This window comes from Megalops cyprinoides, chromosome 19, assembly GCF_013368585.1.
Source record: "Megalops cyprinoides isolate fMegCyp1 chromosome 19, fMegCyp1.pri, whole genome shotgun sequence".
In the NCBI taxonomy this organism is placed as follows: domain Eukaryota; kingdom Metazoa; phylum Chordata; class Actinopteri; order Elopiformes; family Megalopidae; genus Megalops; species Megalops cyprinoides.
In genome coordinates, this window is record NC_050601.1 from 8,012,882 (window position 1) to 8,032,229 (window position 19,348).

General features: G+C 44.3%; 1 protein-coding gene across 4 annotated transcripts in view; it reads left to right on the forward strand.

Moving 5' to 3' along the window:
- The first annotated feature begins 726 nt into the window (after window positions 1-726).
- The window catches only part of cacna1ha (calcium channel, voltage-dependent, T type, alpha 1H subunit a), a 52,989-nt gene continuing 34,367 nt past the window's right edge, over window positions 727-19,348 (forward strand). For 2 of the 4 annotated variants that reach the window (XM_036553018.1, XM_036553019.1), the window contains exons 1-8: window positions 727-834; window positions 1,926-2,059; window positions 3,579-3,676; window positions 9,483-9,642; window positions 11,667-11,982; window positions 14,542-14,634; window positions 15,271-16,057; window positions 16,552-16,943. In XM_036553018.1, coding sequence (XP_036408911.1) covers window positions 742-834; window positions 1,926-2,059; window positions 3,579-3,676; window positions 9,483-9,642; window positions 11,667-11,982; window positions 14,542-14,634; window positions 15,271-16,057; window positions 16,552-16,943 — 2,073 coding nt within the window. In that variant the 5' untranslated portion in view covers window positions 727-741. Of the gene's footprint in view, window positions 835-1,925; window positions 2,060-3,578; window positions 3,677-9,482; window positions 9,643-11,663; window positions 11,983-14,541; window positions 14,635-15,270; window positions 16,058-16,551; window positions 16,944-19,348 lie in introns of all 4 variants that reach the window. The other 2 variants (XM_036553016.1, XM_036553017.1) reach the window with 1 other exon arrangement.

Consider the following 19,348-nt stretch of genomic DNA (forward strand, 5'->3'; position numbering starts at 1 on the left):
GCAGAGAACGATTAACATTGTGAATGTTAATTATAGTAATTGACTACACCCAAAATTCTAGAACAATGGACAAAGCATATACATAAAGAGTATAGCAAATAGTAGTACTTCACTCTTATTTTCAGACCGTGGGGGTATGTCTGGCTGCAGTAATCGGTTCTTGGATATTCCAGTACACTGTCTTATGGCTTGTATTCCATCCTGTGCCGACTCTTAAAATCAATTACAGCTGAATTGTTCTGTGGCTTTAGACAATTTGTAAGATTTGTGAAAGAGACCACTAATAATGCAAGAATAAGCTCTATGCAGCAAAAAAAAATGTTTCTTTTCTCTTCTTAATAATCAGTTCTTTAGAACTTTCCAATTAAAACTCCAAACTCCAACTCAGAACCCAGGGGAATGCTGTTTTGCAATTCAGCATACACAAGAACATTAGCACTCCCGACACAACGAAAAGAAAAAAAACCCACCAAGCTAACTGACTATTTTGGGCTGGGAAAGGGACCCTGCTCTGAGGAGAGGGTAAAATGGGACACATATCTCTGCTCCTCTGCTCCAGTGAAAAAGAAACTCACTTGGGAATGGCAGAGTGCCAAAAATCTCCTCCTTTTTATGCTCTGACAAGACAGAAAACAGAGACCCCCCCATCTCCCCGCACTCGCTAATGCGGCTGAGATTTCGGCTGGCACGTGCCAATGCGTTTGTCCTTGACTCCTGCCTACTTGGTTCGAGCATGTGAGCATGCTGGTCATTCTCCTGAACTGCGTGACCCTGGGCATGTTCCAGCCCTGCGAGGACATCAAATGCCTGTCCGACTGGTGCGCCATCCTGCGGGTGAGTGACAAACGTAAAATTTTTATACATGATTTTTGTATACATAAATGTATCTATATTTTGTAACACTTTTAATAAAAAAATTTGTACTTTTTTATAGCTTTACGTTTGTGGAAAATGCTCTTATTTAGGAGGACTCACATTGCCATATTCCAGTATAATGCAGCACAGTGCAAACACACTGCCAAGTGCACAGCAGTACAGCCATCGCATTGACTCGCAAATACGTACAAGCTGCTACCTGCAGTGTAATACCACACAGTGGCACAGATACAGGACACAAGTGCAGATTAGAAGGTTTTGTCAGAAGACACTGTGATACTGTGTGTAGCCCCAGTTAATCCTTTCTCTAAACCTGGTTCCAAAACGAATGAATTATATTGTGGCCAATGAGCAGCCTTCCTGTATTCATACAACAGGAATGTCTGCAGCCCTTTTTAATCACAGCCTGGCAGCGCGGATACCTGCTGATCCAGTACGGTGGCATGCTCAGGGCACAGGTGACAGAGACCATCTGGAGAGAGGCAGCATGTTTGTGTAGCTGTTGGCAGCTCACTAGCTCTGCCCCCACTCCTCCTTCCACCCCCCCCCACCTCCACATGGCCCTTTTGGGCCTGTGGAAACTGTGGGAAAGGTGGAGGCTCAGGAGGCCGTGCCAGTGAGATTTGGGAGCGGGGGGGGGGGTTTGGGAGTCAGTGCTGGCGGGGGCTGTGACAGGAAATGCAGAGAAGAGAAAAATCCGCACAGACTCGGGCCTGAATTAGCTCCCACTCATGATTCCCCTGAGGACATTTTCTCTAATTTGGTCTCTGTTTCTCCGCTCTGCCTCGCTTTCTGTGCAGGCTCTAGCAGAATGCAAGCGAAAGGTAAACACTGGGAGACTGAGCTTCAGCTTATGGCACAGATTGGCCTTTTCCCAGTACATTTTGCAATCGCGAAGCCACGATCTCTGAGTTACTGCTATATTTATGGATGTGCAAAGAAGGCCAGAAAGCTCTTTGAAACTCCCACAGGGAAAATGACACATATTCAGAATGGCAGTGGTCTGTCAGAGGAATGATGGCGTGTGAATTCCCTTTCTGTGTCCGCAGGCATTCGATGACTGCATTTTCGCCTTCTTCGCCGTGGAGATGGTCATCAAAATGATGGCTCTGGGGATTTTCGGCCCCAAGTGTTACCTGGGTGACACATGGAACCGGCTGGATTTCTTCATCGTCATGGCAGGGTGAGCCGCTGTCCTTGTCACCCAGTTCCTCTTGTCGCTCCAAACCACCTCTGCCCCCCCCACACACACACACACACACAAACAAACATTCTAGAAGAACAACATCATCACTGCATTGGTCACATGTCCGCTTGGCCAAGTCTCCATACGTGTGTCCCCCCTCTAAACAGCATCACCAATAGAATCTAATCACAGTATCCTTGTTTATTACATCACCATATGAAAACTAGCACATTCACATATCTCTCCACTCAGTAATGAGCAGGGAAGATATCCTGTTTTGAGTAACTAGGCACCTCGAGCTGTGTTTCTGTGTGTGTGCTCACCCCTTTCTCAGCTGACTCTATATGCTGGGCGGCAGCACACAGGAGGCCTTGTGCCAGCCCCTTTATCAGTCTGTCACTTACAGTACTGCCCACATCACTCACAGTGTGTAGTTACTGTAGCTAATCAATAAACTCAATTTAAAAAATCCATCTCTGTATAAAGGCATGTTTGGGACATGATTTGACAGCTGCACTTACAGCACAAGGGAAGCGCTTGTGCTGGTCCGTGTGGTGAGGGTCATTCTGATAGTGGTCTCTGGTTTTGCTCAGGAGTGTGCAAGCTGGGAAGGACAGGTTAAATGTGACATCAGTGGCTAGTAGAGGTACAGGAATGCCTAAATCATTTCTGTTTTAGTTATTTGCCTGTAGGGCCCTCAGAAATGAGAGCAGGCTTCTCACTCCAAAATCCACAATCATAAAAGATCACTCAATGTTTTTTTTGTTTTTTTCATTTTCATTTTTATTCAAATGCATTAGCATACTGCTTTCATCATTGAAGTAGTATTTTTTTGGGAAACCTTTATATTCTCAACAGCAAAACTTCACCTTTCTTATTTAATTGTACACCTGTGGTGATGTTTTAGAGGTAGGTACTTGACATTTCGACATGACTAAGATGTGTTTGCTCGAATTGTGTTGACATTGATTTTAGAAATTAGTCTCAGCTGAGGAAGTGTGAAAAGGAGTAAAAACTGGGGAAATACAATAATTTAAGCTCAAAAACTCATTCATATTCCAATCATCTCTCACAAGGAAATCTCAGAAACCAGCTATGAGAAGTACAGTGTGAATGATACTCATAATATTCTATGAATCTGCAGTGCTGGGCAGGAAAAATTTTGATAAGACTTGGCATTACTGTCATGTCAAGATCATCTGTGGTCCAAGATAACAGCAGAAATACTGTGTGCTCTCCTGCTGTCTCATGCTCATGTGTATTCTCATGTCTTGGAGTGGAGTGCAATAGACGTGGGCTCACTTGGTACGTCCTCAAATTTTCTGTCATTTCACTGCTGTCATGTCACCCAGGCAGGACCTCATATAATGGCGGATCAATGCCTTTGGAAATGCCTCCAGTCCCGACCCACAGGCAGCGATAAAGTGTGTTTTCCTCTAGAGTGCGGATGGCTGTAACCTGGTCTCTGCTGTGTGTTCATGGGCTGTTCTTTGTCCCCTTGCTCTGCCTGCTCCAGGATGTTGGAGTACTCACTGGAGGGCCACAACGCCAGCCTGTCAGCCATCCGCACTGTGCGTGTGCTCAGACCCCTCCGCGCCATCAACAGAGTGCCCAGTAAGTGCCCCTCCTCCTCCTCCTCTTCCTCTTCCTCCTCAAGCCACTCGCCCTGCATCATCGGCACGTGGCACCCTTCCGTGTAGCGCCGCAAGAAAGTAAATAAAATCTGCCTGACATATGAACACAGGCGCTCACGTGTTTCACGTGCTTTCTCTGAATGCTGCGGACATAACAGTATATCGCCCCGAGCTTGGTGAGGCCGAGCCCCTGACACAGAACCGATTTATTTGCTGTAAAGCACGGGCCGCAGATCGGAGGGAGCATTGTGCTTTTCCGAACAAATCATCCCATTCGTCACACGGGCCCGATGCTGGCAGCGATGCGGTAGGCCTATATTTATATCGCTGGCATGGAGGGACCGTGGGAACATAGGCGTGCTTCACTGCCATCTCACAGGGAGCCTGAACAGTCCAAATGATCTGTAACGTGCACAGCTGGTGGTATCTACTGTACCAAATCCAAGCTCCTCAAGACCAAAGTTCCTCCACTCTGCCTGTCATAACGAGCAATTAAACCAAGAGTTTCAAGTGACTTCCAGGCCCCAAAATTCTAAACAAGCATGATGAGCTCAAGCAATAGCCCAATACGAGAGAATGTGGTCTTGTGTGGTTGTTCCTTAGACTTTCAGTAAGCAGAGGAGAGCTTTTACCCATCATATGCGGTGAAAGACAGAAGGAAAAAGAAAGCACTTGCGTGCTGTTGGAGGCACCAACGTAAGCCATGGATTTGTCTGAAACATTTCTCACTGTTCTGCACTGCTTTAGAAAGAGACCTTGGCTCAGATCATATGGTGTCTGGCAGTGTAAGCTAAACATGGGTTACTTTTGCGGGGATACTAATGGAAAAAGAGGAAGAAACACAGCCATCATGTGGGTGAGCAGGACTTTCCACGGCGCAGAACTCCAGCCCCGGTTATCTTGTGATTCCTCTTAATAAAAACAGAAGGTTTCATGCTTTAAAGACCACTTAGAGCTGTTCTCCAGATGGCTGCTCACATATAAGACTAATAAAATGCAGATTTACAGACTGAACTGTTGCAAGAATAAGGTCTTCTCAGCTGCCTGCTACTCCCCATGTTGTTTGCGGTTACTTTCCTTCGGGAGAGACTTTGAACCAGAATCAATGTTATTAGGCCAGTTAGAAGTGCATTAACAAGAGCTTTTGCTTACTGTACCACTTTGAAATACTACTTTCTTTGATTCTGTCTCTTAAGGGTACATTGGTCTTTTTCTGGGAAAAAAATCTACAGTAGGCTACCTTACCATTTAACTTTTAATTTGGACCTTGAAATTGATTTCAAATTGTCTGGAAAAAGTCAGTGAGTATTTAAAAATCAGCCCAAGGGAAAGTGTGTAGCTGGACACACTAAATGCATCACCAGCTCAGTGGCATTTTTATAAATGCGTTTTTCAGCCAGCGTTGATCTATTGGCCCGAATCCATTTTTTTAATCAGATATATGCATTTATTTTGATGTGTTCCCCTAAATGCACTGCATTAAAATATCTGAGGTTGGCTGCATTTGGAATATTTGACCTTAATGCATCATTTAACCAAAAAATGCTAAACTAAGTAAATCCATACAGAGCTCTTAAAGATTTGAGTTTTACACCCCTGATGTGGTATTTGAATACACAGGATTATCAGTAGTCTGAAAAAGTCCTGCTGCTTTGCCATGGTAAATGGGTTCTGTGATTGAAAGTGATTTGTTTCCTCGGATCTGCGACAGCGGCCTAATGTCAGAAATACATCCCATTATGTGCTTTGCAGGCGCTTACAGTGTCGTGAGAAAGCTGGGCTCATCTCCCCTAGTTATGTTTCGGGCGGTACTTGTGCATCTGCGGGTAGACGATTCTTTAATTGTTTAAAAGGGGGCGCTGAATCTCTGGATGTTTGGAAGTCACGCAAAATGAACGCAAGCCCTTGCCGTATTGCCCGAGCTTTTTTGCTGCCTCGCGGCACTGCTGGGTTCAGCAATAGTCCCCCTGTGTTGAGCACCGTCACGGTTCCTGGCGCCTGCATCTGCACGTCCTGGAAGAAGCAAAGGCTGCATCACGCACCCTGGTGAACCTGTCACCTGGTCCTCCGCCCTGTGTGTAACGGCCAAGTGGAGATCCTCCCTCAGCTACCTACTGTAATAATATAAAACAACCCCTTATGACCTGTGCTTTCTACCTGTCCTTACTAGAGAAAACAGTTCTTTGTTATGACTTATAAAGAAATGCCAAGGTCTTAAGTCCCTCAGATTTTTCGATTTTTGATGAATTTGTAATACAAATAAATTCCACTAAATCAAAGATTTATTTAAAGCACAACGTGTCTACCATTTCCTGTAGGTTCAGCTTTCATTTTTTCCAAAATTGTTATTCCCTGATTTCTGTAATGTCATTTGTGGAACACATTTTGGAAGACTTGAATGCTGGCATCCATTATTTTTCAGAGCTTAGCTTTAACTTATTTCACAGATCACTTGGAAAACAAACATCTTCTTTCACTGAAAAGGATCCTTTTACTTAGGATGTATTTTATGAGCTGTTGATAGTTTATGCACATAGCTCACTATCTACATCTATGTGAACTGGGTCTATTTTGTCCCACAGGTCAATGCCACTCTCAGTTTCAATTTAGGCATCTCCTGAGTGGACTCAAAATACAATCCATCTTTCATATTTTGAGGGCAAGTACTGCCAAACTACACTATTTGAATACATTTAAAATCAAAATCCATTTAAAGGTGATGCTTGTGCCCTAACTGTGTCACATAGTTTGTTTGTTAAGGCTTGCACTTGAAAGCCCTTCAGTGCAAATCTTTGATTTTTAGGGGAGCCCTCAATGGCTGTGAAAATTCAATTGCTGGATAACGCTCTGAGGTTTATGGACACTTTATGGGAGCTCAGATTTTTTGGCGTATAGTGTAAACTGTTCTGTAAGATATACTGATGAGCATAACTATATTCTGAGCCAAATTGTAAATCATACTTTTTGGTCTCTGGCAACCTGGTGTGAAAGCAGTGAGGTTTCCTCAAGCACAGTACTGTATCTTTATCCTCAAGAGTTAAGAGTTCTCAGAAAAATGTCTACTGTGTGCTTGAAGAGATATACTGAGATAGATTCACAGTACATTTAGCTCAGCTTAATGAGAAAGGAGCTCTATAACCTGTAATGCCCTGATCTAGCTGTCAAGTTATCAGTGAGTCAGCACCCGGTAGGTTCTCAGAATCAATTACTGTACCTGCAAAGGGTCAAATTTAGTTGAGCTCATTTTTCAATATGGTGTATCTGTTCCGAACAGGACAGTCATAATATATGTTAACTATGGCAAAATAAAAAGTTACAAAATTGGTATTACTTACTTATATAATATATTATTATATTATTATATAATATTTATATAATTTCATAACATATGGAATTTATTATCCATATATGTATACAAATGAATTTTGTTTGTGTGTCATTTTGGATTATGTTCAGCAAGACACAGATATGCATATAATTTCATATTTGGAAGCAGAAATAAGTTTTTTTTTTTAAATATATGCAGTATAACTTGTTATGTATTTGAAATTCAATCCTCATATTCTTTGATTCCTCTAGTGTACAGATTTTAGTCAATGCATTGCTCTTTGCTGAGGCCTCAAGGGTCATTATCTTCAGATGTGTTCCTGCTCTGTCAACCCCAGCATTTTCCTACCAAAAAATAAATAAATAAAGCAATAAATAAATACTTCTGTTTTAAATATTGGGTTGTCTGAAGCTCTCGGGCGTCTGGTTGCTGAGGAACTTCTCCTCCAGCTTTTTAGTACTCTGCAATTGATGCGCATTTGAATATTTGTTGTGACGACTAGCTGAAGCAGTCCTATGAAGAGAGCTCGTCATTCCGTCCCGCTCGCTGCTGGGGCTGTCAGAGTGGGCAGTGCCAGTCACAGTGCCCGTCTCTGCCGAATTAGGGCGTGTCTCCTTGTATCCGTTCTTGAACCTATCATCAGTAAAGCCCCGGACCCTCCGGGGATGAAATAGACATTATGCATTCAATGGAAAAAAGGATTGTGGTGACAAACCGGTTCTGCCTGGGGCTTCCTACTCGATGACAGAAACCAGAGGAGATACTAGGGAGCATACCTGAGTTACTGCAGATGGATGAGGTTGACTGAATTTCAGTTCCTTCTGTGGCAGGGGGCTGGTAACTGGTGCCTGGAGTGCCACAGCAGTTACTGTAGGCAGTGGTGGGCTGGGAGGGAAAACTAGAGATAAATTCAGACAGCTGCGGGACAGTGTAAAGGTTCAGGGCTCTCTTTTAACTTCACTTCACTGCTTTGTCCTCCGTCGTGCCTTCCTGCTTCCGCTCAAATGCTGGAATGTCATAGAAAATAAAGTGGGAATTCTTTAGGGAATGTTGCTTTTTCAAATTCTTGCCTGATATGGACATGAGACCTCCTTGCAAGTTCAGGTCCATTTGTTTTATTTATGGGCTTGATCTGTACCTTTTGCGCTATTTGTTCTCTAATGACATTCTTTTCTGGGTTTGCTTACAGTATGAGCCTTAGCAGAGAGAAAAAGGACAGTGTGTATCGTCCCTTATCTAATGTGAAGAATTTAGCCACACTCCTTTCCTGGCTTTAAGAGAGTCATGAGGGAACTTAATTTGGAACTGGGATCAGAGTCAGGAATCGCCCGCAGCTGAAAGTGATGGAAATCCAGTTGAACAATGCAGTATTTTTGTTTAGCAGAACGCCTGTAGTTGTCGATTAGAGTAACAGTCAGATGGGCCCTGTGGACCTAATGTAGTCTGGTTCATTTAGCACAAAGATAAAACTGTGGATGTTCTCTCAAATGTTATTATGTACATATCAGTATTCTCTTTTTCATATAAGCATATCTTACAAGTTGGCTGTGTTGCGGATATGTTTATGTGACTCAGGTTTACATGCTGCTGTAGTTTCTCAAGTTATAGACAGCATACATACTTTATGAGTGGTAATTAAGACAATGCTTAATATAAGGCACCACACAGCGCTCCTGGGCTGTGCAGTATTTTACCCTTGATTGCTTCATTGCACTAGATGCAAACTGACTGATAACTTTTCTACAATACTACAATTCTACAAAAGTTCTACAATAAAGGTATGCACTTTGTATGTGTGTGTTTATATACAGTAAAGACACACACACATACACACAATTTTCCAATTCCCTCATTTGCATCCAGTGACTATTTCATGACTACTCATAATATAAATTATCAGCGTTCAGTTTGTAAATCAATAGCAGTATTCAAAATGCAATGTGCCAGCTATTTATGTGTTTTGTGAAAACAAAAATTGTTATTTATTATCCAGTTCAGTTGAAATTCCTTGTCAGCTGTAAAAATACATGCTGAGAGGTTTCTCCGTACGAATGTAAAGTTGTCATCACTAAGAGAAGCATCAGATAATCCAATTGGCATTGGGTCTCTTGTAGTGCACTGTGATTTGCAGTGTCTAAAATCACTAGTGGATCTTGGCAAGTAGCGTATCAGAGAATTGCACATGCCTTGATTCCTGCATAAAAAACATAACAATTGTAAAAAACAAACATTTGTTTTTTACCGATTGATTGCTTGAGTATATTTTTTCTGTTTAAAAGTACATTTTTGTCTCTTTTATTCTCTTTGAAAAACATGAGTTTTCTTATAATAAAGAAGCCCTGACTTCCAGGCCATACAGCATATGTACCTACTTATGCAGCGATTATACTGTGAAGCAGGTGCCTTTAAAATGGTGGGCAGTACGGTACTGAACACCTGTTCTGTTTTCCCTCTGCAGGTATGAGGATCCTGGTCACGCTGCTCCTGGACACCCTGCCTATGTTAGGCAATGTCCTGCTCCTTTGTTTTTTTGTCTTCTTCATATTTGGCATCGTGGGGGTGCAACTCTGGGCCGGTCTCCTGAGGAACAGGTGTTTCTTGGAGGACGGCGTGAAGACGTAAGCACCCCGCTCCGTCTCTCTTTCTCTCTGTCTCTCGAGTCTGTTTGAAGCCTGTTCAGAAGCCCTCCACAGATCAGCACGTTCCCCTGGAATGTGTCATCCTCTTTCTCTCGCTTCCTCTTTCACTCTCTCTCTCTCTCACACACATACACACACACACACACACACATATATCTCTTTCTTTCTCTCACACCCCCCATCTCCTAATCTCTCTCTCTCTCTCTCTCTCCCTCTGTCCCTCTCTCTCTCACTCTCTCTCTCTCTCCCTCTCTTCCCCTTTCTCTCTCCCTCTCCCTCACTCTCTCGGCGAGAGAGAGGTGATACGGAGTGGCAACCCACCGTTGCCAGCGGTGATGACATTTCAGATGCTGACAGATTTGTAAACTGAACATCGCACCCTGGCAGAGCGATGTTGTAGTACACATGCCCTCCAGCACACGTTTACACTCCCTCTCTCTCTCACACACACACACACTCACACACACACTCAGACCTCAACTTCCAGTGTGTGAAAGTTAAAAAAAAAAAAAAGTAGCTATAACTTATAAGTTTCACATTTGGACAAATATGAGTCAGTGTGTGACGTCAGGAACATCTTGAATGCAGGGCCGCAGGGTGTCTGGAGAGAGGAGAACCGATATCTAGGAGTACAGGAGGGATGTGGTCACCCACCAGTGAGCACTGCTGCCTGTTCGCACACCGAACCAGCAGAATATTTAAATCTCTGTAGGCCTCCTTGGTTTGTCATACTGCGTGTCCTTTTTGTTGTCTCTTTATTTAAAAGTTTTTTTTAGTTAAATGTTTCTGAGGATGCGCTTAGTCAGAGACAAAGTTTGTTGGAGCATTTTCAACGTTATTGGGTGCTGTCCTTTTGACACGCTTTGGGTAATTAACCATGGGAAATGAGTTTGATTATTCATACTGACATAGTGGTTGTATTGTACATACAACACTGTCAGCAGCAGTTCAGCAGATCACCTAAATGAGTACCAGCCTGACTGCAGTGTGTGTGTGTGTGTTGGTGTGTGTGTGTCTATATGTGTATAGATATATACCTATCTAAGTCTGTTCTTTTTTGCCTGCTAAAAAAGAGAACCATGTGTTGTGTGAGAGTGTGCGTGTGTGTGTGTGTGTGTTTGTGTATCTGTGTTTGTGTGCATGTGTGCATGCACATCTGTAAACAGTAAAATTAAAATTACTAAGAGTTTAGCTGTAGTTCCAGTCCTTTTTAAGTTATTGTTTGGAGCAAATTATCATGACTTATATAGAGAAGTAGAACCAGAAATGAAAATCCATTTGCTTTCCTATAAATGTTTCTCATTTAGACGTGAAGGGAGGGCAGCAATTTCCTTTGTCAGCTATTACTTTGACTTAACTGCAGTCCTATTAGAAGCATTCAGCTGGGCTACAGGGGACTGTTTGTCACTTTCAGTTACAAAAATGCCTCTCATATGAAATCATATATCAAATCTAATAATGTGTCGTTATTTCATTGTGCCAGTTTCTGTCCAAGGTTGGGTCACACTTGATCAATGGCTCATATTTTAACTAAGCAATTACATGATTACAAGTATTTTTCCACTTCTCTCTTAATCTCCTTAATAGTTAAATCTTTTTTTCATGTTTGGATGTTAATTTATATTTATTCGTTTTTAGTACAGCCACCTGTAAGTATACAGGGAAACTATTCTGAGCACTTACAATGAATGAATTGAAATAACAAAAAAAAAATCACAGTTTTCACAAGATTTTTATGTCCCTGGTGCATGTGACTGTTATTCTACGCAGTCTTTTTATCTTCAGTTTTCCATCCTTTTCTCCTTCCACTTTTAGCTGTCAGGTGATCTTCAGAGAACATTAGCTTGTAGTTCATCTTCTGCGTAGGCTACTACATTTTCCAGCCGCTATTCAGTTGCAGCACATCATTATTTTTCCTGATTTATTTGCTGAATAAATGCTCTCATCTGTACATGCTCCGGCTAATACCTCGATGCGTTTTTGTCTCGCTGTGCTCTCAGCAGGAAGTACAACCTGTCCTTTCTGAGCCCGTACTACAAGCACGAGGAGGGGGAGGACAACCCCTTCATCTGCTCCTCCAGCAGGGACAACGGCATGCTGCGCTGTCACAGCCTGCCCCCACTGAAGGAGGGCGGGGAGGAGTGCAGCCTGGACCTCAGCCCTGACACCCTGGCCCTCTACGGCCCGGAGGCCCCCGGCAGGAACGGCTGCATCAACTGGAACCAGTATTACACCGTCTGCAAGCCCGGGGAGCTCAACCCTCACAAGGGGGCCGTTAATTTCGACAACATCGGATACGCCTGGATCGCTATCTTCCAGGTAGGGCCCGTCGTTGGGGGCGTGGCGGTTACTCCGTCGGGTAGCAGCGTCAAGGACCGCTGTGGGAACTTGCTCTGAGGGCTGTGGGTTCAAATCCCAGCAGTGGGCATGACCGTTGCGCACTTGTGTGGCATGCTTCGCCTGAATTACCTCCTGCTGTTGTATAAAAGCCTTATGTACGTTGTCCTAGATAAGGGCAACTTAAATCCAAATGAATAAAAAAATTTTAAAAAACACTATTAATTATGTATTACCATTATTAAAACTGTAGACTCAAGATATCTGGTTGGGTGTAGTGCCCAAAGTGGGCTTGAGAAACTGTGCAGTAAGTGCTTTGCTGAGTGACCTGCACACACTACACAGGCTGTCAGAACAGAATCCAGGGAAAGGGTCGGCTACTGTCGCGACCGTAGCTCAGATTATCATTAATAACAACAGTTTTACTCACACATGTTAAAAACGACTCCAACGGCAGTAACTGGCCCACACATGGTCACGCTTTAAAGTCATTACGCAAATGAACAGCTCCTTGTTGAACAAGTGTTAATTGGTTTTGTCGTTCTGACCCGATACTCTCCCTGAGAGCTCTACTGGGATAAGGTTATAAGAGGGGTTGATGTACCAACTGATTGAAATTAAATGTTCTTTTTTACAAGGGAGGGTGATTTCTCTTCTGGATGATTTTTATTCCCCTTTCAATCATTTGAAATGTTGTAACTTCATTGAATATCAGAGTATGGTTTTGTATCACTTCCAGTGCTCGTTTTTTGGATTACCTCTCTATAATTAATGACTAAAATGAGTAATTGTACAAAGACTGTCAGTGTAATTAATTATGTTTTCAAACTTTTATTGACTGCATATTGTAAACATATTTATTTTTGTTGTTTTGGACTTGCATGTACTGAGATTTGAAATGACGCCATCAATTGTGCTTTACACAATAATTTGATTATTGTTATTGTTAATGGTGTTATTCTTTATTTACCATTATTATTAGCAGTTAGTCTGGGTGATAGCATTGACGAATTGCTGCAGACAGCACCTCTGTGGAGGGGGCTGTTCAATGCCCACTGTTCTGGAACAGACGACAGGCAGAGAGAGCAGGCTCCTTGCAGAGGGGACAGCACTCTGAATAAACAATGAGGCTAAATGAGCCTCACTGTGCATTAGGGCCTGCTCGTCTGGGGTCACTGGCATGCTGAGCGGAGTGGGAATCGGGCAGCGGGCCAACCGAGACCCCCCTTTTGCCGCTCCCCGAATTTATGGCAGGACAGGTGCTCAGTGACAGAGAGGTCCTTCCTGGCGCGTCTGGTACAGAGACGTGGGTGGGGTTACGCGCGGGTGCAGTGCGGACTCAGCTGACAGCTGACCCGAAGAGGAATTGATGATCACTCCGCAACCTTCGGAGTTCTGGGACAGCACTCCCCACAGAAGCAGTGATACGCGGCTCTGTTTCAGATTCATGCTAAATTAAGTTTGTATGGGTGCGGACAAGATGCGACGGGTTCAGTTTGCTTTACATTCACACCGTTTTTTTAGGAAAAGAGCCTCCGCAAGAGTCCATAGCAGGACTGCTGCATCACTGCATTGCACTGTCATGCCCAACTCAAGAGCCTTATAGCAGTGTGATCTTAAATCAAGTTTGAGGCTCAAAACTGACTTTTTTTTTCTTCAAGAAATCTCTACACAGACTATAGGTGCCCAAGGTGCATAAAGTAGTTGCAGTTCGGCAGAGTTATTCCAAAAGATATTTACTTTGTAGACCTTGCTTCAGTGCTGTGTGGAATTTACCGAAAGCATGTCTGAAAACCTCTGTCTGAAATCACTGCTGAAAATTTCACCCAAGGTTACATCCCACTGTCAAAGATATACCTCAAGAGTTCTCTCTTCTTTTTGCCTGCCATATTCACATCAGAAAACCAGAAAACAAACAAACCAAACTAAAAAAAAAAAAAGCCCAACATGAAAGGACGTGCAAGGCTTTCTAGACCCCGGGCAGATCACTGCAGAGGTGTGTTGCAGTGTTTGAGCAGCCAGCTGCCTGTGAAGCTGTTTGTGAAGGGAAAGACTCAAAGACTCTGTGCATGCTGGTAGGCCTCTCTCAGACGGATGCCAGTGGGTCTCTACTTAGTGTTCAGGATGAGACCAAACATTCAGTTACCTAAATATTCAGTCATGAGTTACACTAACCGCTTAATTGATTACTTGGATCAGTATTTCAATGACTGTCAATTACCCAAAAAAATGAAGAAAAATTCAGAGCTTTATTTTTGATCATCAATATTAATGAAGGAGAGCCCTGCATGAAATCGGATAATTAATGCACTTCCCTGCCTAATGGTGTGAGTAAGTGCAGATAGTTTTGCAGTGAGTCATTATTTACACAGAAAACACTAATTTTGGAGGGGGAGGAGGGAGGAAAAAGGGTTTGATTATTTGAATTTGAATTTGAAATATAAAGTTATACAATATTCAAAAATCCACCAGGGCAGCAGGATAAACATGTACCTGACTGTGCTACATTGTTGTTAATTTTTGTTGTTGTTGTTTTCCCAGGTGATAACTTTGGAAGGATGGGTGGACATCATGTATTATGTAATGGATGCGCACTCCTTTTACAACTTCATATATTTTATTTTGCTCATAATAGTAAGTATGCTCAACTTTCTCAGCCTTGCATCTGAAAGCTGAAGTGCTGTTCAATTAAATATCAGCTGAAGTCAACCGAATAGCCCAAACTGAATGCATTTTACATGAATGTTTTCTGCACTGCGGTTGTTTCTATATTATGTAGTCCTGGCACAACATCAAACAGCGGTTGACACGTTGGTCAGTCCTCCCCACTGTGTAGCCTTGCAGAAAGCCTGGCTATAATGAGGTCCCGCTACATACAGTACAGCGAAGGCCTTTGGAATTCCTATCTTCTACAAACAAGAAGTCTTCCAAATTGGGAGTAATTAAAAAGTCTGTAGTAGAAGCAGGCCCGGTGCCAGGAGAAAATACAGAGAGGTGCAATTGCAAAAGTCATATCTTTAAAAAAAAAGCATAATAAATACTATGTAGACATTGGGATATAAGGAGACAACAGGGGGTGCACTGAGGTCTATCTGGGGGTGCCCCTAAGCACCCCCATAGTGCTGGGCCTGAGTAGAAGAGCACTGTGGCAGTGCCTCCATGGGATGGCTGTAATGCAGAGTTTTCTGTAAGACCGATGCTGCTGATGATGCAAGAAAAGAGTTTCCGAATCACAGGGGAGTTGTGTGAATTTGTGCCTGCCTCCCTCAGGTCGGCTCCTTCTTCATGATCAACCTGTGCCTGGTTGTGATCGCGACCCAGTTCTCGGAGACCAAGCAGCGGGAGAACCAGCTGATGCAGGAGCAGCGGGCGCGCTACCTCTCCAACGACAGCACGCTGGCCAGCTTCTCGGAGCCAGGCAGCTGCTACGAGGAGATGCTCAGGTACATCGGCCACCTGTACCGCAAGGTGAAGCGGCGGGTGGTTCGCCTCTACGGCAGCTGGCGCAGCCGGCGCAGGAAGAAGGTCAACCCCAACGGCGAGGGCGGCGGCGGCGTTTGGGGCGGGGCCGGGGGCGCCAACGGGCACGGCCGGCACAGGGGCAGGCGGCGGCGGATCCGCTCCATCCACCACCACCACCATCATCATCACCACCACCACCTGCACATCAGCAACGGCAGCCCCTGCGTGGAGTTCGGCGACGTTCTCGAGATGAAGTCCCTGAGAACCGGGGCGCAGCTCGCGCTGGCCTCCCAGCCGGGTGAGCCACAGAGCCGCCCGCCCGGGGCCGAGTCCGCGCCCGGCGCGCCCGAGGACGACGCCGCCTTCCAGTGCCCGCAGGGCAGGTGTGCGGCCTCCGGGGCGGCGGGGAATGTCCCGCTGCTGGGCAGGCTCAACGGGGGCATGAATTACCCCACCATTGTGCCCTCCCTCATCTGCACTGCCTCTGGCGCTGCCTCCAGGGGCAAGGGCAAGAGGGCGTCCAACCACGGCCTCAGCCTCAACCTCAACGTGCCAGACCCTTATGGCAAGCTGCACCAGTTTGTGGGAGAGTATGGTACGTCTCCTGTTTTTCATACACAGCCACAAGAAAGGCAGAGGCATTCAGGGTCAGACCAGGTTTTAGCCCGTGACCAGTGTAAGGCTGAGTCAGACCAGTGCAACTTAAGCGATATGACAGAAAATCCATGGCTCAGATGTGAAAGCCATTTACAGAATCCCCAGAAGAGACAAGACAGCAGTCAATCCTGGTGTAGTTTATATGAACTTTATTCCAGTAGGAAAGGTTCCCCATGGTGTCTTTTCGAGGGTAGTTCATTTCTCCAGTTCTGCTTGTCAAAGGAAAACAATCACCAGCCTCAAGAAGATAAATGTGTGTGTGTGTGTGTGTGCATTTGTGTGTGAGTGAGTGTGTGTTTGTGTGCGTGTACATATAGGTAGGTATTCAACAGAACCTCCAATGAACCCCAAGAAGCCCCCCCATAAATCGCTACTGAATCCGAGCAGCGTGTGTCTCTTGTTAAAAGAGCCTGAATCTCTCCCCCCTCACAGGTGTGTCGCGAGACGCTGGCCGCTTCGGCCTGCCCTTCCAGATGGCGGGCGCAGCGTCCACCCCTCTGTGCTGCGACTTTACGAGCTGCCCCTACTGCGCCAGGGCCCTGGACAACCCCGACCTGGAGCTGAGCGACTCGGACAGCGCTGGCTCCGAGGCTGACGTGGCCTACGAGTTCACCCAGGACCTCTGCCATGGCACCGAGGCCCGGCCTGGCCGGGGCCGGGCGCAGCGCCACCGGAGGGCCAGGGACAGGAACCGCGTGGCCCGGTTCTGGGAGGACTTCCGGGCCAAGCTCAAAAGGATCGTGGAAAGCAAGTACTTTAACCGTGGGATTATGATCGCCATCCTGATCAACACCCTGAGCATGGGCATCGAGTACCACGAACAGGTGAGCGTGCAGGTGGATGACCTGATCCTTATCAAAAGCAGTACAGTACCAGTCAAATGTTTGGACACACCTTCTCATGGAAGGGTTTTTCTTCATTTTTATTGTTTTCCACATTTAAGTGTAATTAAAAGACATCAAAACTATGAAATAACACAAATGGAATTATGCAGTGACCAAAAAAGTGTTAAACAAATCAAAAATTTATAAAAAGTCTTATATTTTAAATTCTTCAAAGTAGCCAAAATATTTTTTTTTAAATACTTTTTTTGTGGAAAGAAATAGACAACAACTTCACTATTTATATTTGTCTAAGTAACAAATTTCAAGCATTTAAGCATAAGTCTTTAGATTAAATTTCTTTGAATGCATGTTTCCCATTACCTTAATCAGGTGTGTCCAAACATTTGACTGGTACTATATATGCTAATATGTTTTAAAATATGAAGGAAAACTGTATGGAACTGTATTGTAATGGAAAACTGTAAGTTCAACATGTGTCAAACTATATAGATTTCTGATGCTTTCATGCATTCTATTTTTTCATGTATTTTAGTATTTTAAGATATGAGTCATTTTACAAGTGTTCCAGAAAGTAAGCAGGCCATCAGAAGTTCAACTGGCAGATGTTGTTCCCATATGTTATTGACACATGTATATTATTTATTCTAAAGTTTAGCAAACATTGCCTTTTCATGAGGAGGTGACCTGTCATTAAATTCCTCTCAGTCTGATTTGGGGTTCACAGGATGGATTGACCGGCGCTGTTGCCATTGCTTACGGTGGTGTGTTTGGTACATTATGTCAAAAGAGGCTGTAGAGAACGAACAACCCCCCCGCCCCCAAAAAATAAAACAAAAAACACAAACATTGCATTTTTGTGAAAGTAGTGCTGTGTACACCTGGGCTATGTCCCCCCCGTGCGTGCTTCACTGCATCCATTATTAAGTGGCTATGCGTGGCTGTTATTTATTATTCATTTGTCAGTTGTGGAGGTCAAACACTGTGTGAAGCTTTATTGACCTTAGCGGTCTCCGAGAATTCAGTGGTATGTTTCTGCTTAAGACCTCATCTGCATGCTGCCCCTACTGATTAATAAAATGTCATGTTTGCACCTCCTCTGATCTGATTCAGATCTTAAGGGTGCTAGGGCTGGCACTAATTGGTTATTGAGTTCATTGGGGCAGACTCTGATTGGTTATTGAGGTCATCAGCTTCTTGGAAGATGCCTTAGGATTTGTAGTACCGATCAAAGGCATCGTGGACTGTGATCTCGTTGTATAAGGAATTCTTTTCATTTCCACGTAGTTTTGAAGGAAAAGGTGCTGCAGTGAAAGAAATTTTAGGAGGGATGCAGAACATCAGAACTGTGTGATAAGTGTGCAATTCAGGCTTAAGACTGCAATACATGGTGACATCACAGACTGTTGCCAGAGCATTCAGCTTTAACTGTGGCTTCACCAAGTGGAAACAACCACACCTGTCTTGAAAAGTGAGCATATCAAACGCAAAAACACATTATTTCAGTCGTTGCGTTGTTGTGCCTCACGTTTCCTTCCTGTGACACACTACGTGATCCTCGAGGAGTACGACATGAAAGGTCTTTTTCCTGGAACTGGAACAGCTGATGCTGATAGACCTTGTGGTCCTTTGACTGGCCGGGCAGTGCTCCTACTATAGCGTTCATTGATGCTGGCTGCACTCTCGGCACAGGTGGAGTGGGGCTTGTGTTAGCCCTGGTGTTTTCTGAGAAGTTTGAACTGCCCGCTCGGGATCGGCGGGACCTCGCCCAGGGGAAGGGAGAAGTGGGGCTGACAGGCACATTACTCAATACTCCAAACTCAGCCTCACGCTCTGCCTCGCTTTGGGAGCTGTGCCGAGACAAGCTCCTTAAACCCTCCTGAAAATACAGCACATGGCCATGTATGGCATGTTACAAAAGGCAGAATGTACAGAATGTGTATTTGAATATGTGCCAAAAACTGGCTACAGCAAATATACCAGCTGTTTCTTCTCCCATTTTTCATGCATCTTTCACATATACTGTCGCATGTAATTTTACAGTGTATGTAATTCCACAATATATGCCAAAATGCATCCATACAATTATCGTACATGTAATAAAGTAGTGAGAGTTGATTTATTTCATAATATTGGCAGAATATCCTGACAAATGTTTGAGATATATTGCTCAGATTTTGGACATCGCATATGAACGTATATTACCTCTTTGGAAGGGCTTGCAGTCTCGCAGGAAGTTTCACACACACACACCACTGTACCATGCCAACAAAGCACTTGAGTGTCCCACAGTAGTGCTTGTGTGCTCTGTTGAGTGCTGAACAGTGCTCTGAATCTGCTTTCATTGCAGACTGTGTTGTCTGACCTTTGTTTCGAATGGAGTGGAA